Below are 26,867 nucleotides of genomic sequence, written 5' to 3' on the forward strand. Positions count from 1 at the left end.
ACATATTTCCATCTAATCTGTCGTGGCCCAATCCCACTAGCGATTCCTAATTTGGGGTGAGACTCAAAACACGCACGCCCACTCCAATCCCTTGCTCTAATCAGTCAGATTGGAGTCTGACAGCATATTTGACCTCTGGGCCACCCGCCAGCTCCACGCTCCCTCCATCCCTCAATCCCTTCCGTTGTCATCTCGACCAGGGAGGAAGGGACCAAGGGCGAAGGATCTATGGTGCGGCCAGTGGATGATGATGGGGGGGGGGGAGAAAAAAAAACACCCTCTCCAAACCTTCCCCTCCCACCACACCTCTTTACTTCTTCTTGGCTACCCGCTGCCATTCTCCTGACCACTCCACCCTCCTTAAGCACTCTGACCACCCTTCAAGGTACAGTTTCTGTAAATCTAATTTCTCACAAAAGTCACCGAGATCTTGTAACCTCAGCCTTGCCAATTTCCCAGCTTTCCATCCAATCAGGCATGCTGAAAAACCCCAGTTGTATCGAACTTTTTTTTCTCTCTCATATGCTCTAGCAGCAGTTTCGGAGATCATCTTCTAGCCAGTGTCTCTATAGCAATGTCAGCAAAAATATGAAACCGTTTCCTCATATTTTTTCAGTAATGTCACGCAAACTTTTCCATATTCTTTCTCTGTCTTCATAATAATGAAATCGAACAATCACATCTCTGGGGCTTTCCGCCGAAACTCCTTTTGACCGTCTAAACCTATGTACTCAATCTTCAGATTTTCGATCGCTGATCTTACACACACTTTTTCTTTCTTAGATCCTCTTCTTGTTCTTCTGCTAGACCATGAATCCTTAGGTTCTTTTTTTTCTAGCACAGTTCTCCTGGTCTTCCACTTTTAAATAAAAGCTTTCTCTGTTCTCTACGCATCTCCTGTACCTGTGTTTCTAATTAATTAATTGAGCATGTGCTTCCATTCTCCCCTCTACTTCCTCAATTCGTGTTAGCATTCGACCCAAGTCACTGCATAATACCCCCATTTAATTTTTCAAGAACATCTCCAATTTTGCGAACATTTCCGCCATATCGGTTTTTGTAGGTATTTGTGACATGGCCGCTTGTTGTTCCATGACACTGTCCAAACTTATCGATTCTATAGTCTGGTTCTCTTCCTGGGATCCAGATGAAAACCTAGATGGATCTTCGTCAGATTTTCTAACTTCTTGTTGTTTTTCCTGAGTTCGATTCTCTGGACTTTTTTTCCTGGGGGGGGGGGGCATGTATTTTTTAATAGTAGCAGCTTTTGCAATTGGTTGAGAGGTTTTTGAACCCCCACCTCTAGCTCATTAGCCCTTCATTTCTGCTTCAACTCTCCTGTTTTCTGTTATTTCAGGTTTCCGGTAACTGTCACAAAAGTAATCACCTGAGCATCCCCGCACTAGGTTTTCTGTTTTATACTGTAATAAAATCGTCCCCAGCAAAAGGCCTTTTTTCTTTTACTTCTAGAAATTTTTGCCCTGTTTCTACTTCGTCCGCTGCACAAACCCCACCCCCCCGCTCTCCCTCTCCTGGACCTTTAAGGTTTCACTGTGGGCTGGACATCCTCCACTGCCTGGGCAGTCCCAGCCGCCACCTCCTGCTCCTGGCCCGCCAGGGACCCAGGACTTGCCTAACGACCGCTGCTGACCGTAAGCCTTCCTCTCCGGGATCCCGGCACCAGGAGGGTCCCCTGCACTTGCCAGCCAACGCCGGGGGACCACCCAGCCACCGATGGACACTCACCAGCTGGAGCCTCGCTCAGGTCAGTTCTGGGCAATCGGGTACAGGCAGTCAGGCACACATAGCCAGCGGGCACCCAGAGCATGACGCTGCTCATGGCGCCATGTTCAGGCCCCTCCCTCGGAGAATGAAATTAATTATAAGATCTGGTGCACTGTGTTCTGATGTGAAAGTTGCAGTGTCTGCATGCCTTTAGAAGTATTTGCCCGGTTTCTCACCAAAAATTCAATTTCTGTAGTAGAGGATGCTTAAAATCTGACATCTTAGTGCAGATTTCTGGGAAAATCAGTGAGCCAATCACACCAGCAGGAAATTACATATTTGAGGTGTTCTTCCAGCATTTCCAAGTCCTTGACAATCACCAGTTAGACACATTCCAACCTCTGGGTTGGAGAGCCCTCTCTTCTCACTTCACAATCTGTAATCTATTGTGTCATGTGAGGTAAACCTAGAAAAGTGATAGCAGAAAAAAGGCCAAGTGATCCATCAAGTCTGTCCCATTTTATTTATACATATTTATGTTTGTGTTTTTTTTTTTTTTTTGTTTATGTACAGTATCAATAGTTCTCATCTATTGTGACAGTAGGCATTCCCATCCTAGAACCTTTTGCCATTTCTCATGATAAAACTTCTGTTTTAATGTGTAACAACTGGCTCTTGGTACCTGGTCTTGGTTTAGACCTTGTGGATCCTCTTAACACCTTGGTTTTGCTCTTTGTGCATTCACTTATGTGCGAAATTGCTGCTTTTATTTTCCGTTGTGATTCTTGGGGGCCCTCCTCAGGTGCTGTTGCCCACCCAGAGCCCCTCCTTTGTACTCTAAGGGATTATTCTCTTATTAGGACCTTTTGTAGCAATTAAACTTTATCACCGGTTCTGCCTTGGCTCCCTGTGCTCTTTTTGGGTGTCCCCTCCTTTTTCTTACCTATATGGGGGCTTAGTATCTTGGAAGCCTGTCCTCCTTGATTACCTAGATACCTTTTATCCAGTTCAGTGGGCACAGCATTTTCCATCCCTATATCCTGCCTTGAAGACATGTCAACCATTATGTCATCTGGTGGTCAGCCATGTATTCCATTTCCAACTGACCCCTCTTCTGTTCCACAAATGGTGGTCCGTCATTGGAATTCCTCCTTCCACTTCCACCCAGCTGGTGGTTAATTTGCCCTTCTTTCAGGGTTTATGCTCTGAGGACAAGTTCCTTCCCTAGCTGAAACTCTTCCCCCAGTAGGTTGCGGTTTTTGGGTTCTTTGCATCTAGCATCAGCACTTCTCAAGGGTCACATGGCCACTACTTGTTTTTTGTACTTGAAGACTGCGTTTTTTTTACATTTTTGTCTTTTTGAGCCTCTGTCGGTCCCTGACACAGCTACAAGGTGTTTTTTCTGTTGCTTGTTTGGTCCTGTGACCCTACTTGTTCTCCCTGTGGGCCTGTTGCTGCAATTGAGGCTGTTTCCTGCCCACCCCTAGATTTATTGCTTGGGAACATCCCATGGACTAAGAATCAACTCCTATGTTCTGCACTGTATGATTTATGAAAGCAGGAGTTTTGTTTTACCTGAAAATTTATATATATATATATATATATATATATATATATATATATATATATATATATATATATATATATATATATATATATACACTGCTTTCTCAAAAACTGGAGCCTCATGGAATGGATGAGGTTTATATGGATACACTGAGGGGCAGTTTCCAGCAAATATTTGGCCAGTTACCTGAAGGTAGCAGCATTTTACCATGGCCTAAGAACTCCGGTATCCTGTACTATGCTCTAACATACGAAATATATAAGTACATCAAAATTTGTTTGAGGACACAAGTCCCCACCCCTCCGTGTTTTTGGTAACCGTTTTTGTTTGCCAATGTCCAATCCTATAGGCAACAGTATAGCACAAAGGCTGTCTAGCCTAGTTCCTCAATGGACTTCAAGAAAAGGATAGGCGAGCAATAAACGCATATTGCATGTAGATGACTTTGGGGCTTGGACAAGGTATATGGGCACTAAAGGAAAGCAACCAGTCAGATTTAGGTTGCATTCCCACTTGAGCAGTTTTCGTATGAATTTTTGCCCACAATTTAGCATTTTTTTTTAAACAGCGTTTTGTAGCTTTGGCGGTTTATTCGCCAATAGAGAAAAAAAAACATCTGTTGCATCATTTTGTGCTATGTTTTTCAGCTTTTTTATTTTTATTTTTTTTGTTTTTATTGTTAGGGTAAAGAGTTAGGGCTAGGGGTTAATATTTTCTTTGTCTTATTTATTCTTTATTTTTTTGCTAGGGTGTTAATGCTACTACTAATAATAAATGTAAAATACACATAAAAAGTCAAAACGATTAAATACAATGAATATAATATGATAAATAATCATTTAACCCCTAACCCTTGGAAAAAAATAAACACCCCAATGCAAAAATGTAGTTACATTTTTTTTTTTGTCCATATTTGGGATATTATTGTTTTGTTAAGGTTAGGGGGTTATTCATTATTACATATTTTATGATTTTTATTTGTGTATTTTACATTTATTCACATATTACTATTTTTGTTACATTTTTCATTTGAGCAGAAAATTGTGATAAAACATACAAATTGTGTGTTTCCATTCATTTCTATTGGAATGAAACCGCGCAAATCTGCCCAATTTGAGCTACAAAAAAAAAGTTCTAGAAATTGCTTGAGCTTCAGGTGACTTGGAGTGGAGATGTGAACCATCTTCTTTGAGAATAATTGATTTTTGCTCCTCAAGCGTTCTGGAGCTTAAAGCTGCAAAATGCTCAAGTGTGCATAGAGGCTTAAGGCTCATTTACACCAACAGTACTGCATGCACTTGCATTTTTTGCAATATTTTCAATTTTTACAATTTTCTATACTAAAGTTGCATTTGCATGCAATCTTGAACGTTTGCGGTGCATTTATGAGCATTTATGTAAATTTTTTTGCATTCAAGTGCAGGAAAATGCATCGTGCTATATTTTTGTTAAATGCACTGCAATGGTGTAAACTGCTCATTGTAATACATTAATTTTCCTTGCATATGCATTTGAACTGTGATTTTGCTGCATTTAAAAATGCACCTGACTGCATCTGGTGTAAATGAGTACATAAACTTTCCTACAAGCAGCCCTGAAAATGGTAGTTGGAGGCTGGTTGTTAGGACTAATGACTGACTATTTGCCAGTGATCTACATTTTTTTTCTTGTTTTAACAGTAAATGTATAAGTGTTAACATTTTTTACATGTCTCTTACATTGTACACATAGTTGTTAGATTTTATAGCCAACAAGTTGTATGAAATATTTTTTTTTCCTTTTTATGCTGTATTTTTCCTATTTTTTATTTTTCTATCTCAGAGTGATGAAAATGACCAAGAGCATCAGTCAGACACAGATGACAGCACCAACAGGAAAGACAGCAAAGTATGCTTATTTGTATGTGTTTTTTTTTTTTTTTTGTTTTCTTATTGGTCATGTATTGGAATTTCTTTGTGGTTCTGCAGTTCTACCCTGTCAGCAGCTCTAACCCATGATCTGATTCTGCTGAGCCACAATGATTATGCATTGAAATGATAAATTTTGCTCCCAGTCCATGCTGCCACCCTGCTGGTCACCATGCTACAGTGGATATAAAAAGTCTACACACCCCTGTTAAAATGTCAGGTTTCTGTGATGTAAAAAAATGAGACGATAAATAATTTCAGAACCTTTTCCACCTTTAATGTGACCTATAAACTGTACAACTCAATTGAAAAACAAACTGAAATCTTTTGGGGGGGGGGTGTAAACATAAAAAACTAAAATAATGTGGTTGCAACACTGGGGGGATGTGGCTGTGTTCAGAATTAAGCAATCACATGCAAAATCATGTTAAATTGGAGTCATTACACACCTGCCATCATTTAAAATGCCTCTGATTAACCCCAAATAAAGTTCAGCTGTTCTATTAGGTCTTTCCTGACATTTGCTTAGTTGCATCCTACAGCAAAATCCATGGTCCTCCAGAGAGCTTCCAAAGCATCAGAGAGATCTCATTGTTAAAAGGTATCAGTCAGAAGGGTACAAAAGGATTTCCAAGGCATTAGATATACCGTTTCACAGTGAAGACCGTCAACATCAAAGTGGAGAAAATATTTGATGAAAAGACCAGAAGAAAACTGGTCTGGGAGGCTGCCAAGAGGCCTAGAGCAATGTTAAAGGACCTGAAGGCATATCTAGCAAGTACTGGCTGTGTGGTACATGTGACCACAACCTCCCGTATTCTTCATATGTCTGGGCTATGTGGTAGAGTGGAAAGACGGAAGCCTTTTCTTACAAAGAAAAACATCCAAGTCTGGCTAAATTTTGCAAAAACACATCTGAAGTCTCCCAACAGCATGTGGGAAAATGTGTTACGGTCTGATGAAACCAAGGTTGAACTTTTTTGGCCATAATTTCAAAAGCTAGGTTTGGCACAAAAACAACACTGCGCATCACCAAAAGAACGCCATACTCAGTGAAGCATGGTGGTGGCAGCATCATGCTTTGGGGCTGTTTTTATTCAGCTGGAACTTGGGCCTTAGACAAGGAATTATGAACAGTTCCAAATACCAGTCAATATTGGCACAAAACCTTCAGGCTTATGCTAGAAAACTGAACATGAAGAGGAACTTCATCTTTCAGCATGACAATGATCCAAAGCATACATCCAAATCAACAAAGGAATGGCTTCACCAGAAGAAGATTAAGGTTTTGGAATGGCCCAGCCAGAGTCCAGACATGCATCCGATCAAAATCTGTGGGGTGACAGATTTGGAGTGTTTTTGCCAGGAAGAGTGGACAAATATTTCCAAGTCAAGATGTTCCATGCTGATAGACTCATACCCAAAAAGACTGAGTGCTGGAATAAAATCAAAAGGTGCTTCAACAAAGTATTCGTTTTAAGGGTGTGCACACTTATTCAACCGTATTATTTTAGTTTATTTTTATTTTCCTCCACCTAAAAGATTTCAGTTTGTTGTTCAACTGAGTTTTACAGTTTACATTAGGTTACATTAAAGGTGGAAAAAGTTATAAAATGATTTATATATCTTATATTTTTACATCGCAGAAACCTGATGTTTTAACAGGTGTGTAGACTTTTTATATCCACTGTATGTTGGATTATTCATATCATTGATCAAAATTGTTAGTAAATAAAGTCCAAGGTAGGGGTTAATGAGAGGTCACATCATTTCCTTTGTTCTAGGGATACACCGAAGTTTTAGAGGCCGAAGTGTGTTGGCCAAAAACACCCCTATCGGTCTGTGGCCGATTTTATGAAAATAAGCACAGATACAGGTGCCGAAAATGACCCCGCCCCTCGCTGACGCTCGGTTGTTCTCAGCTTTACCTGAAAAACCATTGAATGATCCCAGTGCTGGGCATAACGATAAGTGAAGGAAGGATGGCCTCCACTCATCTCTATCATCTCTATGCCCTTGGAGGACTGGAGCAACATCACTGTCAATTCTGGTTCTGGCGTTTTGTAAACAGTGCCATTTTTTTTTTTTTAAAGCACTAGATCAATGCTTTTGTTGATTTAATGCTTTACATTGCAGAGGAGAGATGTGGGGTTTTATTGACCCCATGTCTCTCCATAAAGAGGACCTGTCACTGCTTATTTCTATCACAAGGGATGCATGCATTCCTTGTGATGGGAATAAAGGTAATGAAAAATTTTTTTTAAGGGACAGTGTAAATAAATAAAAAAAAAAAAGGTTAAGGTTTTAACGTGTAGTGGTGAACGCATACGTAGGCCACACCCACATATGTAAACAGTGTTCAAACCACACGTGAGGTATCGCCATGAACGTCAGACCAAGAGCAATAATTCTAGCACTAGACCTCCTCTGTAACTTTAAACTGGCAATGTTTAGAAATCCTTAAAGCGTCGCCCATGGAGATTTTTAAGTACCGTAGTTTGACTCCACTCCATGAGCATGCTCAATTTTAAAGTATGACATGTTGGGTATGTATTTACTTGGCGTAACATCTTTCATATTTTGCAAAAAAAGGGGTATATAGATTTGTGTGTTTGTTTTTTTGTTTTGTTTTTTTAATCAATGTATTTTTTTTCAAAATTGCGTTTGATTTTTAAAACCTGTCCATTTCGGTTTTTGGCCAGGTGCATCCTGAATTTTCGGTTTCGACACCAGAGTGTTTTTAATTTTGGTGCACTTTATTCTATGAAGGTTTTTAAACGGCTATATTTTAATGGCTGCTATATGTAGTATATATGACAGAAAAGTAGTACTCAAACTTTTCTCAGTCAAGGCACCCTTTACAATTTGTCACAATCTTGAGGCACCCCCATTCTAAAACAGCCACACATGTAGGACACCTAAAGTGATTTATTCTTCCAAAGCAGGTACACCTTTGCACACTGGAATTAACTAGTATTGCAATCTTTCTCTCTCTCTCTCTCGCTCTTTCTTTCTCTCTTTCTTGCTCTCGTTCTCTTTCTCGCGCTTTTTCTTTCTTTCTCTCTCTCTCTCTCTCTCTCTCTCTCTCTCTCTCTATGCCCTCCAGATCAACCAATTACATTATTGGTTATTGGGATGCAGGTGGCTAGAAGGTTGTAATGGTGCACAATGAAAACCTGTGGCTTTGTGTAATTAAAAGGCAGGCTTCATCCACCCACTGGCATGTATACAAAGTTTTAGGCATTTTTCCAAGGTACTCCTGAAGAAACCTGAAAGCACCTCAGTTTGCCTGGGCACCCTGGTTGAAAAAGGCTGTTCAAAGCGACATGACAGAATCAGAGATTACTTCTTTTCTTTGAATAAATGTGTACACAATGGCGATCCAGAAGGCAGTACACACATCCTGAGGCAACAATGAATAGTGTGAGAAGTGGGCAAAATTTCAAGCCATTTTAAAGTCTAAAAATGTTATACATACTTGCTCTGTACAATGTTATAGGCCTGGTCTTCAAGTGGTTAAACATTAAAAGATACCTATAAATGAGGCAATTATATCCTGGAATGTATGTTTGTAGTGAAGCTAACATAAACTTTGGCAGGATTGCTTACAAGAAGTCTTTCAAATAGTTGTATGGTTTATTCCTTCTGCAGGTTCTTATGTAAATAAGATGAATACAAATTCATAGTTCACAGGTTCTTTTTAGACGTGCAGTCATAATTGTGTGTGAAGCATGCCATCAAATCTGGCGTCTGCTCAAGAATGCTACAAGTAGACCAAAGTTCACTAGTTCGTCTTATTGATCCAAGAGAGAAACGCAAGACCTACCATGTGTTCCCAAGACATTTTATGGAAACTTGACAACCAATTCAAGTGATTTAAAGAAGAAATCCGGGAAAAAATTGTTGGCCTGTTCCTGCACTGTATGGGTTAGATGCTTGTTTTTGTCTAGGGGGTTTATAAAGCTGAGACATACTTGCCTAATCTGCCGATCCTCTTGAGTGCACTCTAGCAGTCTTGTGAATGGGCTTGTGAATCCGTTATCATGCCCACAGACCAGCTTCTGATGTTGGGACAGCAGGACCAGTCCACTGCTGGATGTGGGGGAACCCAGTTTTTCAGAGGACAGGGCAAGTATAGTCTTTCCCTGAGCCCCTCGACAAAACGAGCAGTTAACCCATGCAGTGCGGGCACAGCCCCACTGCATGGGAAAATAAAAATAATTAACTGAAGTTCTGCGTTAACACTACAGACTTTTAGCTGTCATTTAAACCGTTTTAGTCATCCTTTTAGTCATTCCTACTGTACAACTCCTGAATTTTGATGAAGTTAAACTAGGCAGGAACTTAAACTGGCCATTGATGTTAAAGATCATGAAAGTGTCAATAAACCTTTTTTAAAATGTTCACATTTGTGAATAGCAAATTGTACAATGGAAGCAAGAGTGTTCTGCCAACATAAAAAAGAAAACTTTTTTTGTGGTTTTAAATCTTGGTCATGCGACATACTGCACTTACCCTGCACCGTACTGAAGCAAGATGGCAGAGCAATGCAGAAAGTTGTATCTGTGTCAAAAATAGATTTCGCTGTTAGGAGCCTGACACACTCCTAGGCATCTATGTTCCGCCTTAGCCCACCACTCCTGCCCTGTGCCCTCAGCTGCAGCACTTCCATTAGCATCATATTAGCGGCAGTTATGGAGAGAGGAAGAGACAGGTGGCGATGAAAGCACTGAATGGTGGGCTGAGGAGGGACAAAGCAAAGAAGTGATTTGCCAGGCTCTTGTCATTCAACCCTCTGGTGTTCGCTCCACAAGCCAACAAAGAATCACGTGTTGTGGCTTCCAGGTAAAAAAAAGAATGCAGTGAGCTGCTGCTAGAGCATGTGCAATTAGAATGGCAACTCCACAGCCAGAGGATTGGCTGCTTTTATGGCTGCCACTAACAATAAGGGAGTCCATGGACACTGCAAGATCAGCCAGGTATTTACTTACAAGGAATAGTTATGCTGGAAAGCTTTTACACACAGATTTAAAATACATTATTAAAAGTAACTAACAAGACACTTCAGTGCTTAGCTCAAGTCTAATCTGAATTGCCATGCCTTATTTGCCTTGCATTCTTATTTTCAATTGTGTGATTTTTTTTTTTTTTTCTTTTTCTCTTTTTCTCTATATGTAGATGGACAGCCTATCAAGGTATGTATTTTTTTCTGTAGCACATTATGAACCTTTATATAGTACTTTTGTCCATAGTCTGTAATATACATTTTAATGAAGGGACATATAGACTTTATGGGGTTGATTTACTAAAAGCAAATACAGTGCAGTTGCTCCAGAGCTTAGTAAATGAGGTGAAACTGCTCTTTACAAAGATTACCAAATCACATGCAAGGAAAATTTAAAAAAAGCATTTTGCTTGCAGCATTATTAGGATAATGGAAGTCATCAGAACTCCCCCATCATTTGCTAAGCTCTGGAGCACTTGCAAACTGCTAAGTTAGTTTGCCTTTAGTAAATCAACCCCTATGCATTTTCTGCACGGTTTACAGGCTCATTATGTTTGTAGTACATTGGTTTGCTTTTATTACATATTGTCGAAAATCAGGGTTAAAATAACTGATTATTTCAACCCTCTGTTCTCTAATTTTGCAGTTGCTCAATAAAAATGACCAATTGTACACCATTTCTAAGATCTAAAAACTCACAAATTGAGTATCATGCAAGTCTGTGGAATCAGTGAATTGGAAGGCAAATATATAAAGCATAAGCTTGATTATTTGCTAGAGGCCTATGCTGCAAAAGTTTTGACTGGTGCTGAAAATGTGTAGAAAATCAGTAATAGGTGCTAATTAGTTTTTGTCTTAAAATTGCTACATTGCTTAAAATGTAAAATGATCTGCAATTATTTTTGAAGGAAAAAACCGTTTGACATCCAGTACCTTGTCTAAGGAGTGTTGAGAAATTTATTTTGTTCTCTGCCAATATTTAATGCATCTTTACACTTGTATAAAGAATTAGTGGTTGTAAACCTCAGCCATGAAATATAAGTAAAGCTTATCCCTCTAAAGTGTGTCTCAGTCCAGAACACTGTGTCATTTCTGTCTGTTGCCTCATTCCTCTATCTGCATGAGTCACGTCTGACAAGTTTTCCTGACACCAAGAGAAAAAAAGGGACGGGAGGAACCTCCAGCTTACAGCCTGTGGTTGACTGCCTCCGTTGTCTTCCTGTGTGAAGGGGAGGGTGTCTCTTCCCTCCAATCAGCTCTCTGCTCTCCTCATTGAGCACTGCAGTGTGTAACTTCAGCCCCCTGTCCCCTTTCTTGAACTTTATAAATTCTGCACTTTGAACAGATGTAGAGATGACTTCAGATAAACAGGTAAGACTTATGTAAGAGGATTTGTTTGATCTGTGAGGCAAGTCGCGTCACTGGGCATGTGGAAGGGTTTACAACCACTTATGTAGCCTTACAATTGAAAAACAGGATTTCTGTGTAAAAATGTAAAATAATTGTTAATTATTTGCAGGTATCCAGGAACTTCTGGTGTTTTAGCCAGTGATCGATATGAATCAAATATTGGATCTTCTAGTTATTTAGAAAGAGGAAAATTTATTCACAGCAGACTAGAAAAGGATGATTCTACTGATTTTAAAAAGGTAATGATGGATTGCCATTCTGCAACACGAGGTCTTTCCTATTGAGTTCTATAGTTCAAAACTGTTTCTGTTAAGTTTGATAGTCTGCAGTTTATAAGGATTCCTGTTCTCATTCTAGGCTAATGTCACACAAGTAGTTTTGTAGCAGCTATAGATGCATTTTTCCTGAGTTTGTTTTATGCAGGCATAAGTTATGGTGTTCTGCTTAGTAACGGGAGACATGCTGATCTTTATTGTGACTTAACAGAATGTCACAATGCTTGCCTGACAACACATTTAGTGAAAATGGCATTTAATTAAATTGTGCTTTATATTAATGCATTCATGCAAAGTATCTCCTGATTTTTCTGTTCTTTTGTTCCAGTTATATGAACAAATTATAGCAGAAAATGAGAAGTTGAAGGCCCAGTTGCATGACACCAACCTGGAATTAACAGAACTAAAGTTACAGCTTGAAAAAGCAACACAGGTTTGGATATACCTTGAAACAGTTTAGCATTTATGACATGTAGAACATGGGTGGATTCAGGTAGTGGGTTTTCTCTGCCTCCTCATCAGTGGCAGTTGCAGGAGGCGGGTGGGGGGTTACACACACCAGGTTGCTACAAGGGACCTCTATACAAATGTTGATTGTGGTACATGTTGCATATTGCTGTGCATCATTGAGTGAGCTTGTTAATTCCAGGGTCATTATTCATGTTGGTGAAGACCTGTAAGGGTTTTTAAAATGGTCACCTATGGAAAATTTAGGGTACCGAAGTTCAACGTCATTTTACAGGTGTGCACAGTTTTAAAGCTTGACATGTTGAGTATTTGTTTACTCATCGTAACCTCATCTTTTATTCTGTACCAGAAAATTGGATAATATATTGCACTCGTGTGCCCTAAAAATGATCCTTAGCATATTTTTTACCAAAAATTTGCTATTAAATAAACTATGGCACAAATATTGCCATAATATTATGGAACTAACACTATTATATTCTCCAGGGTTTTGTTTTCTTAAAAAAAAAAGTATATCTGAGGGTTTTAAATAATTTTTAAGCCTAATATTTAAACGTGTACAAAAACACAAACATTGCTCTGGCAGCAAAAGGGTTACAGTATTATCTCCATAGGAACTAATCCTTTCTGCTGCTCTACTTGATACCAGTAGAACTTCGGTTTTGTAGAGGAATTGCTTTTATTTCAGATGGCCAGGGATGCTTTGCAGAAGGGTATACATCCTGCTGATGCTGATTTGCCTTTTCTGTTTCAGCGGCAAGAACGATTTGCAGACAGATCACTTTTAGAAATTGAAAAAAGGGTAAGCATTTGTAAATTGTATTGCTCCCTGGTATATGAAATGTCACTGAATAACCACAACCTATGATGGTGATAATGTTCAATCACTCAAATCCCAGCATGCCTTCCTAATGCGTCAATAAACCGGGACAAACTTAGAGCCAGTAAAATCTGAAAAGTCTAAACAGACATCCTTCTTTCTTGGTTTCTGGTCAGTGACTCACTAGGGAGTAAAGCCAGCATCGTTTAAAATGCACAACGAAAATAATTTACTGATACTGTTACAGCTCTAGAAGTGGTATAATTGAAGTGAAACTAAACTCTCTCAATCAACATTACCTACAGCATTGTAATCCTTATGCTACTAGCCTTAGTAAATAGGAAAGTATATTATATTTATGGGGGTTTTTTTTCCCCATTTCTTCAGTTGCTTCATGTTTTCTGGCCTAGGCTAAATGTTCTACTTCCCAGGAGGCATTTTGTTTCTTTATCTGGAGGAGGGAAAAAGGGGCTTTCTCAGCTAAGCACACCCTCCTCCCTGCTAGCCTGAGCAAGGACAGATGCACTTCAGGAAGTGAATGCTACATGAATATTCAGTCTTTAGGGCCAGTTCACACCCTAGAATTGCAGTCCAGATGCATTTCTGTATGTTCCGGTTCATTTTTGCTCCTCTTTCTTCAACTTAAATAGTCTTCAACTTAAACATGTGTGTTCAGCGCATTTTTGGTGCGTTTTTTTTTATGCCTTTTGCGGCATTCCAGTACAGTTCAGTATGTTAGTGTTTTTTTTTTCTGGAACTGACCACACTGGTGTCAACTATACCATTGGAAACCATGTAACCTACTATCATGATCCAGAAAAAAAAACGCATGTGTGATTTGGCTGTTACATAAGATTGCTGCAGCTAGGAATGCTAGGGGGGTATTTTTTCAAACGGACTTCTCAACAAAATAAAGCATGCAGAACATGGGTTGATGGGTGCGTTTGCTGTGAATATTAAATTATTTAGTGTTTTCAGTTTGTCGTGCTCAAATACATAAGTTTGGCTTTAACTAAATTGAGTAGCACAGGCAAATTATTCATACGTCATAGGTTACAGGCTTGTATCTTTAGGCGTTAGAACATGGGCAAGCTATTGAGTGAATACCCACACATGTAGCTATGACGAAGACCGCTAGATGAAAGGGAACCAAATTTTAAATATCAGGCCAGCACTTGCTCTGCCGAAGGTCTGCACAACACCTGGCAGCAGAGTGAAGATGCATTCCATGCACCAGAGCAGGATCCAGTTTTAACAGCGGAGTCCACATCAGACTTTAGCTCTATTTCAGGCATTCAAAAAAGGCTAATGAATTTTCCATGTCTCCCAATTCCTTGGACAGATTACAGTCATCATTGTTCATCTTTTCTTCTGTTTCTCACCTGAGTTTGGACCCTGATAATCTGGTCCTAGAGGACGCAGGAATCAGAAGGGAATGAAGAGAATGTTGAGGCAGTGTTGGAGGAAGCTGAAGATAATTTACCTTCCCCACATTGCCACTATATTAAATATGGAGCTTTATTCAACATGCTTACAAAGTTTGCCTCTGTTTTCAAAAGCCTTGGCATTGTGCAATTTGGCTCTTCTGGCTTGCCATTCACCTTTGAGCACAGAGAGACTTGCAAATATTCCAAAATATTCCCTGCTCATGAACAGATATGCAGTTTATAAAGATTGGGTCACTCTTAAAATGTTTTCCATTCCCCAAAAAAATCTTTACTGAAGTCTATCCATTGGAAGAAAAGCTTGCAAAAAGGACTATTTCATTCATTGAAGGGGACATTTCTTATATAAGGGGGAATCTGCTGCACCAACTATACTGCAAAGAGCGGCTGGCAGAGGCTCACCCCTCAGCAGACGCATATACTGTTTGGACCACGTTCTTCTGTTGTGGCACTGCAAACTGGCCAACGTCGCTCAGATCCTCATAGGATGAAAAGTAGTTGTCTGAGTTGTTCCCCTCTCAATCTTTTGCAGTGGGTGACCACCTTGGTGGCCATCTCTTCAGCATGTTGGGTGTTCAAGCTTACGGCTCCTACTTGTAAGCCATCATTTCTCGCTTCTACACAAGGACAAGGTGGTGCTTCGTCCTACATTGTCCTCCTTGCCAGGTGTGGTGTCGTTTTTTTTTTTTTTTTTTTTTTGTTTTTTTAGGTAAGCGCAATTTGTGTGTTTCGTTACTGTCCCCATGAAAGGTGTTTCTCCTTTCCTGGCTGTGATTGGAGCCAGTTGAGACTACCTCTCAATTACAGTCCTCTTTATCTCTATAACTCCCTTTTTTTGTTCCAAATGGACCTAGACAAGGTCCAGCTGTTTTGTCTTCCACTATTTCTAGGACTTCGCCATAGATTTTCCAGGTCTTTGCCTTGTTGGGCCAAGAGGCTCCATTCCCAGTTACTATGATTTTTACCAGAGCGCTTAGCGTATTCTGGGCATTTCATCTTTTTTCATCTCCTTTTCACTTTGCATGGCGGCTGCTCAGTAAACTGTTCTTACTTTTACCTAGTTCTACATGGTTGATATAGCTGCCTCTGTGGATGCCAGATTGGTTGGTATGATTTGCAGGCGGAAGTTTGAGTTCTGATTGGTGCGGCTCCCTGTTTTGTATATGGTACCACCTTTCTTCTTTGTGGCACTCCTTTGGGATATCCTATCCATTATAAAGCAAAGCTGTGTTCTTTAATGACCAAAAAAAGAAAATGGTATTTTCATACTCACCATGAAATCCCATTTTTACTTCATTGAAGGACACAGCACCCACTCAATCTGTTTAGCTGTCCAGATGTTCTGTCCTGGTACTGCTGGCTACTAGCTGAGCTCTGTCTTGCCAATGGGGGGGGTTGGCCACCACCAGAGGGCTGCCCCTTAGGTGTGCTTTTAATTAAGCTGCCCCTAGCGTCCTGCTCCTGAAGGTGGTGGCCTCAAATCCATTCCTTACAAAGAAATTCTGTGTCCTTAAATGAACTCGAGAAGAAGGATTTTGCAAACACAAAAATATCATTATTCCTGTGGTTGACCCTGCCTTTGCTGACCTAAACATCTCACTGTTCCTATTGAACATGATTGTCTTTCAAGTTTCTGCTGTAAAAGCTCTTTAACCTTTCAGGTCCAGCCCTGTAAACAACTCACTGCAAATTCTTTCTGTCAAACTGAAGGTAACTGAGGACAATGAATAACCAACAAGACCCTGTATTTCAGAACCATGCTGTGGCTGAGCAATTTCAACCGTTGCCATCTGGTGTACATTTTTGTGTAGATGCCCTGAAACCTGTCATGATAAAAAATATGTGCAGAATTGTATGGCTTGCTACTTGTAAAAGGGGGCCTTTCCAGGGCCTTCCATCTGTTTGAGGCACTTGACCCTTTTATCGAAGTCACAGGTAGGAAGGTTTTGTTTCCGGTGAAGAAAGCATCAAAACCCCCTTCCTCAGAAGCGCTTTGCTTCTCTAAACGCAGAGCACCTGCACGCTCAAATCGGGGGTTCAACTTCAAAACCTTAGTTCAGCCCTTGCTTCTAGGATTGGGGAGACATCTGTTACAATTTGCATCTCTGGGTCACAGACATCCCAGACCTGTGGGTTAAATTGGTGGTTCAAAGGTACAAGACAGAGTTCAAAATTCTACCATCACTCCATTTCTTTTAAATCAACCAAAACCTGTCCGAGGGCAGTTAGATTTTTAGAATGTCCCCAGCCATTTCTTGCCCCAGGGAGTCTGTGCTAGTTTCTTCCCAGGACAGGTTCAAGGGACTCAAACCTGTTGACTGTACCAAAGCCCAACCAGGTGTTCGTCCTACCCTGCACTTAAAACCCCTAAACAAATTCCTTCAAATTCTAAAATTTTGCATGGAGTCCACAAGGTCAGGAATGGTCTACGTGGACATCCAGCATGCATATTTGTAAGTTTATAATTACCCACCTCTGTCAGTGATTTCTGTGCTTTTGGCCTTTGATTATGCTCCGGTCTCCATAGAATAGAGCAAGTGAGGAAGATGGAAATTCTACTGGCACTGAACACTTTCCAATAGACCAGATCAGCTATCCAAAGGCCTTCTATTCACATTGCTTAACAGTCTCTGACTTTAAAACCATGACTGTTGAAACCAAAGTCTTAAAGAATAGAGCGATTTTTGAGTCTGACTCCTACCTTCCTGAAAGCAAGCAAGGCCATTTCCTGAAAGATTTATTACTAGAAATGTTACTTTGCCTGGTGCAAGCACAGTCAGTTCAGTCCCCGAGATTACTCTGTCTCCCATTCTGGCCTTTCTGCCAACATTCATAGGAATTTTCTACATTGCCTGGATGTAGTCAGAACCATTAGAGAGTATATAAAAGCTTCACCTTCTATCCTCAGGACATCGCATGGGGAATCCCGCTTCAAAATCTACCATTGCATGATGGATAAGCAGCTTGATTTCAGCAGCCTAGGCGCTAAACAAAAGCCTTGTCCTGTGCTGTTACTCGCCTACTTCACCAGATCTGTTGCAGTATCCCTGGCTTTTAGAGCACCACACCTCTGTTCCCCAACTGTGTAAGGACTTTATCTGATCTTCTGTTCATACAGTGCCTTAAAGTATTCATACACCTTGAAATTTTTCACATTTTGTCATGTTACAACCAAAAATGTAAATGCATTTTATGTGATAGACCAACACAGAGTGGCACATAATTGTGAAGTGGAAGGAAAACGATAAATTGTTTTCAAAATTTTTTACAAATATCTGAAAAGTGTGGTATGCATTTGTATGCAGGCCCCCTTTACTGATATCCTTACTAAAATGTAGTGGAACCAATTGCCTTCAGACGTGACCTAATTAGTAAATAGTCCACCTGTGTGTAATTTAATCTCAGTATAAATAAAGCTGTTCTGTGAAGCCCTCAGAGGTTTGTTAGAGAACATTAGTGAACAAACAGCATCATGAAGGCTAAGGAATACACTATACAGATCAGGGATAAAGTTGTGGAAAAGTTTAATGCGGGGTTAGGTTATACAAAGAAAAAATATCCCAAACTCTGAACATCTCATGAAGCACTGTTCAATCAATATCTGAAAATGGAAAGAGAGTGGCGCAACTGCAAACCTCCATGATATGGCCGTCCGCCTAAACTGACAGGCTGGGCAAGGAGCGCATTAATTAGAAAAGCAGCCAAACGGGACCCATGGTAACTCTCGAGGAGCTGCCGAGATCGACAGCTCAGGTGGGAGAATCTGTCCACAGGACAACTATTAGTCATGCACTCCACAAATTGGCCTTTATGGAAGAGTGGCAAGAAAGCCATAAGAAGTCACATTTGCAGTTTGCGAGAAGCCATGTGGGAGACACAGCAAAGATGTGGAAGAAGATGCTCTGGTCAGATGAGACCAAAATTGAACTTTTGGGCCTAAAAGCAAAACTCTATGTGTGGCGGAAAACGAGCACTGCACATCACCCTGAACACACCATCCCCACCGTGAAACAGTGGTGGCAGCATCATGTTGTAGGGATGCTTTTCTTCAGCAGGGACAGGGAAGCTGGTCAGAGTTGATGGGAAGATGCATGGAGCCAAATACAGGGCAATCTCAGAAGAAAACCTGTTAGTTTTCAAAAGACTTTGAGACTGGGGTGGAGGTTCACCTTCCAGCAGGACAATGACCATAATCAGAGAGCCAGAGCTACAATGGAATGGTTTAAATTAAAGCATATTCATGTGTTAGAATGGCCCAGTCAAAGTCCAGACCTAAATCCAATTGAGAATCTGTGGCAAGACTTGAAAATTTCTGTTCACACCCTCTCTCCATCCAATCTGACAGCTTGAGCTATTTTGCAAAGAAGAATGGGCAAAAATGTCACTCTAGATGTGCAAAGCTGGTAGAAACATACCCCCAAAGACTTGCAGCTGTAATTGCAGCAAATGGTGGTTTTACGAAGTATTGACTCAGGAGAGGGGGGGGGGGGGCTGAATACAAAGGCACACCACACTTTTCATATATTTATTTGTAAACAATTTTGAAAACCGTTTATCATTTTCCTTCCACTTCACAATGATGTGCCACTTTGTGTTTGTCTAATCACATAAAATCGTAATAACTCCTTTTACGTTTTTGGTTGTAGCATGACAGAATGTGGAAGATTTCAAGGGGTATGAATACTTTTTCAAAGCACTGTACTTTCTCAAAGTTTCTACAAGGTGGATATCCAGTCATTTGCAGATTCTGGTTTTGGCTGCCAGACCGCTCCATTATCAGCTTTGCTCTTTATCCCCTGTTGTCTTTTCAGCCTGTTGGCACTGTTCCGTTTGCATAGCTGTTGCCCACTCTTGTATTTTTTGCTTGGAGAGATGTTCCATTACGTATGAATAAGTTGCCTGTGTCCTGTGCTGAACAATTAAAAGGATTTTTGTTGTACCTGTAAATCCCATAACTTGGAATGCAGGACACGGGCCACCCTTCCTAAACTCTTTACTTTACATTGCTTGCTGCAAAACTGAGGATTTACGGAGTGGGGGAGGGTTAAAGGGAATGTAGGAGCCTAAAACTCATGGTATATGAATAAGTTTCCTGTGTCCTGTACTGTAAATGGAATTGTCTAAAACGGGGCTTGAAATTTCCACTCGTCTGCTCGCATTTGGCTAGTGAAAATAACGTGGGCAAGTGTGTCCTAGGCCCTGCATCAGAGGGTGGGTGGCAGGTGCTACCAACAGCACCAACCTGCCCCGAGTACTCCTGTCACAGGGAGCAGGTGCTGACACTTGCTGGTGGGAGGACTAGGCTTTCTCCTCCCTCCTGCCTGCAAGGGCAATAGACAGCCGGCACTAAGGAGTGAAGGCAGTGTTCTTCCTCTCTCCCTTTGTTATGTGACTTATCACATGACCAAAGGAGGGAAAGGAGGAGAATCTGCATTCACAAGAAGATCAGAGTACAAGGAGGAAGGGTGAGGTTACACTTATGGGGACACCTGATGTAAAGGGGGGCTCTGATGGGAACGCCTTATATAAAGGGGGGCTGTGATGGGAACACCTTATATAAAGGGGGACTCTGGGGACACCCTATATAAAGGGGGACTCTGATGGGGACAAGTTATATAAAGGGGGTCTCTGGGGACACTTGATGTAAAGGGGGACACTTGATGTAAAGGAGGACTCTGATGCGGACACTCATTTTCATTTTATGTTTACATTGTTTTATGGTAACCACTTGCCCTCTAGACTCTATTAAGCTATTGCTGTTATTTTTAAATTGACATAATAAAGCTATGTTATAATTGCTGTTTTTTATATTTTGGACTCTCAATTCTAAAGAAAATTAAATTTGGTAAGCTTTAAGGGGGTGTGGTTGGGGGATGGGCCTGGGGTGGGGTTGGAGGCAGATCTGTGCAAGGTTTGGTTGGGCAACTGGTGGAGAGTAAAGTTTTTGCCTGGCTAGTAGGTCTAGACTTAAAAATTTTAAGCCCTGGTCTAAGACATGGAATTTACAGAAAAGTCAGAATTCCTCCTGTGTACTTAATGGCTTTAAAGTATAGCGAAAGGCAAAGGTGTGTTTGTTTTGTTTTTGTTTTTTTTTATTTAGCTTTGGATATTGGAGAGGTATTAGAACACTCGTTAGTTTTTAATCATTTCTGTGTCATTAGGAATATTCACCCTCTCGATTTCGTTCGATTTACAGTTTTCATAGTAAGTGAAAGTAAAAGATAATCCCACATTTTGTGTTTGACATCAGAACAGTAATAGAGGTGAAAACTTCCAATAGGTATACTAGTTCTGGTAGCCCTGTGACACACTGGGATTCTCACTTAGGGGAGATTTCTCTTCACTTCCAGTCCTATAGCCTTAACAGGAAGTGAGGAAATCTCTCCAATTAGACACAGATGGCAAAAAATACAGGGGTTATAACTCTCCAAAATGAAGAAAAGTTTTGCCTTTAGTTCCACCTTAAGGAGTTTTGTTCTTTTAGAAAATGATACTTCAGTTGGTGGCAAGGAGCAGACAGTCATCCGCCTTAGCATCTCATATCGCTTGTAGACTACAGTGGCACATATTTACTAGTGTTGTTTCTGGCTCTGTAACTGCTCTGCCTACTGCATTCTCTATATAATAAAAATTGCAACACACTATGGTACACCACTGTATTGGCAATGTCAGTGCATGCCAGGGAACCACCAGAGATCGAGAGGCTTAGAAAAAACAGGTGGTGGAGTGCGCATGCGTGGCCGGCGGGACGGATATGTCCCGTTAAGGCTCCGTCTCCCCGTCGGGTGACAGCGCCGCCAAGCAGCGGGTCCCGGCCCGCAACATACACCAGGGGGACCCGAGCACAGCGGCAACCATCCCAGGGTCCGATCCGCCCTGGTCTGCGGCGGATCTCCTGCAGCGGGTCGGAAATATCCGACGGGACACGTGTCCCTGCGGACACCCTGTGTGGTGGGCGAGCACCGCACAGGCCCGCCCACCACACTGAACCTGGGCAGCGGAGAGAGAGAAAAGGGGGGCTGAGAACACCATAACAGCCCCCCCCCCCCCGACTAACAAGCAGCAGAATGGTTAAGGGGGCACCCCGGCATCAGGTCCCCCCTTCTACCAAGTCAATCAAGGAGGCCCTGGCAAAGGCCTCCACAAAGATGGCCACCGCCCCTGCACAGGGAAGCAAGAAGAAGGTGACAAGTACATATGCAGCCCTTCAGGATCCGCAGCTCAGCCATCCCTGCACGTCTGAGGGTGAGTCTGACACTGAAACAGATGTCCCTGCACAAGCCCTGACGCCTGACCTTACTACCCCTGACCTGCTGACCCGCTTTGAAATAATGCTACACAAAGCTTTGAAGCAAACCTCGGACCGCATCACTGCTACACTATCTAGGGAAATCCGTGAACTAGGGCAACGCATTGCGGACCTAGAACAGAGGGTAGATGGTCTTGATGCCACGCTTCAGACACATACGGATGACCTTGACCTTCTGCGCGACGAAAACGCAACACTATTGACACGATTGGAGGACTTTGAAAACAGGGCACGACGCTCCAATCTGCGTATTCGTGGCCTCCCGGAAACTATCGTCGATCTCCAATCAACAGTAACAGCTCTGTTCCAAGAGCTTGCCCCAGCTATCCCAATCGAAAGATTAGAATTGGATAGAGTTCACAGGGCGTTAGCATTACGACGCACGGATGGTCCACCGCGTGACATTATAGCCAAGCTCCACTTTTTCCGCACCAAGGAGCAACTCCTACAAGCCGCCCGTAACGCAGAATTTCTACAGTTCCAAGGTTATTCATACCAGCTATTCCAGGATATAAGCCTCACAACAATCACCAAGCGCAGGGCTATGAAACCCCACCTACAAGTACTTCAACAACACGCTATACCATACCTCTCCTGTTATGGGAAGCGCATAAACCGGTTCTGCGAGGGTTTTGCATTAGCAAAGCATCCTTCTTAAATAAAAGCAAAAGGCAGCAACGTCTCACACTAGAGCAAACCTATGATCGTTCCCATCAAGCCTTCCAGGCGGCTCCTACGCCTGCCAATCGTGAGACCCTCTAGATTGGCTCTAGATCTTTTTCTCACAGATCAAGCTGAACTCTCGCTCCGTCGATCTAGACACAAATATTACACCAAGGCGAATAAACCCAATACATTCCTGGCCCTCTCACTTCGTAGGCTTGACCAACTCACTAGACCTATCCGGATACACACCTCTTCTGGCAACCTCACTAGTAACCCAGAACACATTCTACAGATTTTCCATAAACACCTGTCACAGCTTTATTCCTCTTCCACACCTTTTGACCCCACGCAAGCAGATGCCCTTCTAACCCCCATTTCCTTCCCGAAACTTTCAGAGTGCCAGTTGGAGACACTTGAGCGACCCATTTCCCTAGCCCAGGTGTCGGCAACCCGCGGCTCCAGAGCCGCATGCGGCTCTTTTTCATCTTTGCTGCGGCTCCGGAGCACACTGCCCACCAGGTGGTCGGCAAGCCGCAGATCGCGAGCCACATGCGGCTCTTCTGTGTGCCGGGCGCCCGCTCCCCTCCCTCCTCAAAAATCCGGCCCGCGGAGCGTGGAACATTGGCTGTCAGGATGTAGGTGGGGCAGCCAGGATGTAGGCGGGGCAGAGTGACTAACTCCTCTCTCAGTCCGCCCTGAAGACCAGAACGGTGCGGGAACACAGCGAGAGGAACGCGCGGAGCAAAGGTAAGTGAATTGAGACAATATGGGGGATGAATTACTATGTGGGGGATGAATTACTATGTGGGGGATGAATTACTATGTGGGGGATGAATTACTGTGTGGGGGATGAATTACTATGGGGAATGAATTACTATGTGGGGGATGAATTACTATGGGGGAAGAATTACTATATGGGGGATGAATTACTATATGGGGGAAGAATTACTATATGGGGGAAGAATTACTATATGGGGGATGAATTACTATATGGGGGATGAATTACTATATGGGGGATGAATTACTATGGGGGGGATGAATTACTATATGGGGGATGAATTACTATATGGGGGATGAATTACTATGGGGGAAGAATTACTATATGGGGGATGAATTACTGTGGGGGATGAATTACTATATGGGGGATGAATTACTATATGGGGGATGAATTACTATATGGGGGATGAATTACTATGGGGGATGAATTACTATATGGGGGATGTATTTTCAGTTTTAAAAATGTGGCTGTCAAAATAAATTTCAATCGTGGTTTTGGCGAGATTTGGCTCAGTTGAAAAAAAAGGTTGCCCACCACTGACCTAAGGCTATGATTGTGATTATGAAGATACACTGTGGCCCTGATTAACCCTTTGCTTACTGGGCCCTTAAACCCCCTTCATGACCAGAGTGCTTTTTGCAATATATGCAGTGTCGGATTTGTTATAAATGTTGCAATGGTTTTGCGGCTCCCAGTCTTTTTTTTCCCTTCGGAAACGGGTCCAAGTGGCTCTTTATGTCTTAAAGGTTGCAGACCCCTGCCCTAGCCGAAACCCTAGATGCTATTAAAAATTTAAAACTACGTAAGCGCCCAGGACCAGATGGCTTCTCAGCCACGTATTACAAAAAATTTGCTCACCTCCTTACACCTATCCTCACTAATGCCTTTAACGCTTTACTGTCTGGCCACATTTTTAATCACGATACAGTACAAGCGAACATTTCAATGATCCCAAAGCCGAATTCTGACGATACGCAGTGGTCCAATTATAGGCCAATCTCTCTCCTCAACATTGACGTTAAACTGTTAGCTAAAATCCTCTCTTCACGTCTTAACCTATGTATTGGCCCTCTAATTCTTAACGACCAAGTGGGCTTTATTCCAACTAGGCAAGCGGGAGAGAACATCAGACGTGCATCTCTTTTGGCTAACTTAGCTAGGTCTCGCAATATTCCCGCCTGTTTCCTGTCCCTAGATATCCGGAAAGCATTTGATACAGTCTCATGGCCATATCTCAGCTATATATTGCGTCGTCGGGGTTTTGGCCCACATTTCTTAACCTGGATCTTCTCGTTATATCGAGAGCCCTCGGCCAGAATTAGGTATCTGGGACACAGGTCGGCTCAGTTCCCGATCTCCAGAGGCACGAGACAAGGCTGCCCTCTGTCCCCTTTGCTCTTTGCCCTGGCTATAGAGCCTCTGGCTCTCTTAATTAGAGCTAACCCGGATATCAGGGGACTTGAGATAGGAGGCATGCATCATAAGTTATGTCTCTTTGCGGATGACGTCTTGCTCTCTCTCATCCCCATTGACTTCCACTCCTTCTCTACTCCGGCTTCTCGAGGCGTTTGGCTCGCTCTCTGGCTTACTAATAAACCTTAATAAATCAACAGCACTCAACATCTCTCTCCCCCCTTTAGAGTTGACGCACCTAAAGCAGATTCTACCATTCCCTTGGTCGCGCTGCCATATCCCATTCTTGGGTATTAAACTGACCCCTAAGTTAACAGAACTTTACGCAGCTAACTATCTTCCGATGCTAAACCATCTTTCTGCCCTTTTGACCAAATGGTCTTCCTTACCCCTCGCATGGCTAGGCAGAATAGCAGTTATCAAGATGTCAATCCTCCCAAAAATTCTATATCTATTTAGAGTCCTTCCAGTCCCAGTCCCCCCTCACTACCTCCGCACACTACAGCGTCGCATTTTTTCCTATGTATGGGGTAATACTCGTCGTATGCTTCGCTCCACCCTATACCATCCTAAGCTCAATGGTGGTCTAGGCCTACCTGACATCAGTAAATACTATCAAGCAGCGCATTTATCTCATTACCTAAGTACCATGCAACCTTTGAAATCCATCAGTGGGTTGCACTTGAATCGATAGAATGTGACCCCTTATCTACAGCTAACTTACTCTGGTTGAGGCCTATAGACCGCCGCTCTATAACCAACCCCATCACTTCTCACTTTTTATCCCTATGGGATAAACTGAAAACCCGATATCCCCTCCAATCGCTACATAATCCTCTGCTCTCGTTTTTACGAAACCCAGCTTTTCCCCCGGCCTGGCAGACGCCCCTTTTATTCAAAGCCTGGTCCTCTTCTAATTTGCTCCGCACGCATCATTTCCTGCAGAGGAATAAGTTTAAATCCTTTGCCTCGCTGCGGGAAACACATGGCCTCCCAGCTTCCGAGATATTCCGATACTTACAGCTACAACACTTTTATGCTCCCTACGCTACAACAACAAATTGGCCAGATGATATGTCTTTCTTCGAATGAGCGTGCTACAAAGACCCCCATAGACGTGGGCTTATTTCTTGCTTATATTCACTCCTCACTACTTCGATTACCACGTCCCCCCCTCTGTATACCCATAAGTGGGAAGTGGATTTGGGCAGGAAACTCGACCCATCTGACTGGGATCACATTTGGGCTAACACAAAATCATCTTCGCAGAACATTGTAGCATTGGAAACGAATTATAAAGTTTTAACCCGCTGGTACCTGGTCCCAGCGAGAATCGCAAAATTTACCCCTAATTACTCGCCCAATTGTTTTAGAGGCTGTACAGACTTAGGGACGCATTACCATATGTGGTGGGATTGCCTAGTGGCCCGGGTCTTTTGGAATGAAATTTTCACCATGCTATCTACACTTAGTGCTATCACTTTAAGACCTGATCCAACAACAGCCCTACTCAATCAGTGCCCCCCTGGCGTCTCCAACTCGCAATTCAAGCTCCTTATGCAAGTTACAACGGCGGCTAAGCAGGTTATAGCGAAATCCTGGAAATCCCCCACCCTTAGTGTTGCTGCCGTCAAAACCAGAATAACACAAGCCATGATACATGCAAAGGTGGAGGCCACAATTCTAGACACGATCCCTAAATTTTTGCACATATGGAACCCCTGGGTAGAGCGCTTCCTCCCACCTAACTTTGATGAATCACTCCTTCTCCCTTGATTTTTATACTGTGCGCCCAGAATACTGTCAATAGTCCTTCGTGGGCAACTCGTGGAGTCTGCTGTAAACTAGTTGATTGTTCATGGAAGTCATCGTTATTGTTTTTTTTTCCCATACCCTTCCTTCCTCCCCCGTCTGATCCCCCTCCAAACTTCCCCCTACTTCTTAAATGCACTTAGGAGACGTTACTTGGATTGGCTGGGACGATAATGTCATCTATTACCGACTCTTATGTTCTTGCTTTTGCTTGAATTATATAGACATCTGTAATGTGATCCTCATTCATTTTTCTTCAATGTCCTA

General features: G+C 42.2%; 1 protein-coding gene across 7 annotated transcripts in view; it reads left to right on the forward strand.

Moving 5' to 3' along the window:
• Nucleotides 1-26,867, forward strand: part of PPP1R12A (protein phosphatase 1 regulatory subunit 12A) — a 178,007-nt gene that overhangs the window by 113,448 nt on the left and 37,692 nt on the right. For 4 of the 7 annotated variants that reach the window (XM_089674040.1, XM_089674044.1, XM_089674042.1 and 1 more), the window contains 5 exons: nt 5,114-5,179; nt 10,378-10,394; nt 11,724-11,853; nt 12,218-12,322; nt 13,112-13,159. In XM_089674040.1, the coding sequence (XP_089530166.1) occupies nt 5,114-5,179; nt 10,378-10,394; nt 11,724-11,853; nt 12,218-12,322; nt 13,112-13,159 (366 nt within the window). Of the gene's footprint in view, nt 1-5,113; nt 5,192-10,377; nt 10,395-11,723; nt 11,854-12,217; nt 12,323-13,111; nt 13,160-26,867 lie in introns of all 7 variants that reach the window. The other 3 variants (XM_089674039.1, XM_089674041.1, XM_089674043.1) reach the window with 1 other exon arrangement.

The sequence above is a fragment of the Staurois parvus genome, unplaced genomic scaffold (assembly GCF_062004578.1).
Source record: "Staurois parvus isolate SC_StPar_1 unplaced genomic scaffold, SC_StPar_1.0 ptg000147l, whole genome shotgun sequence".
Taxonomy (NCBI): Eukaryota; Metazoa; Chordata; class Amphibia; order Anura; family Ranidae; genus Staurois; species Staurois parvus.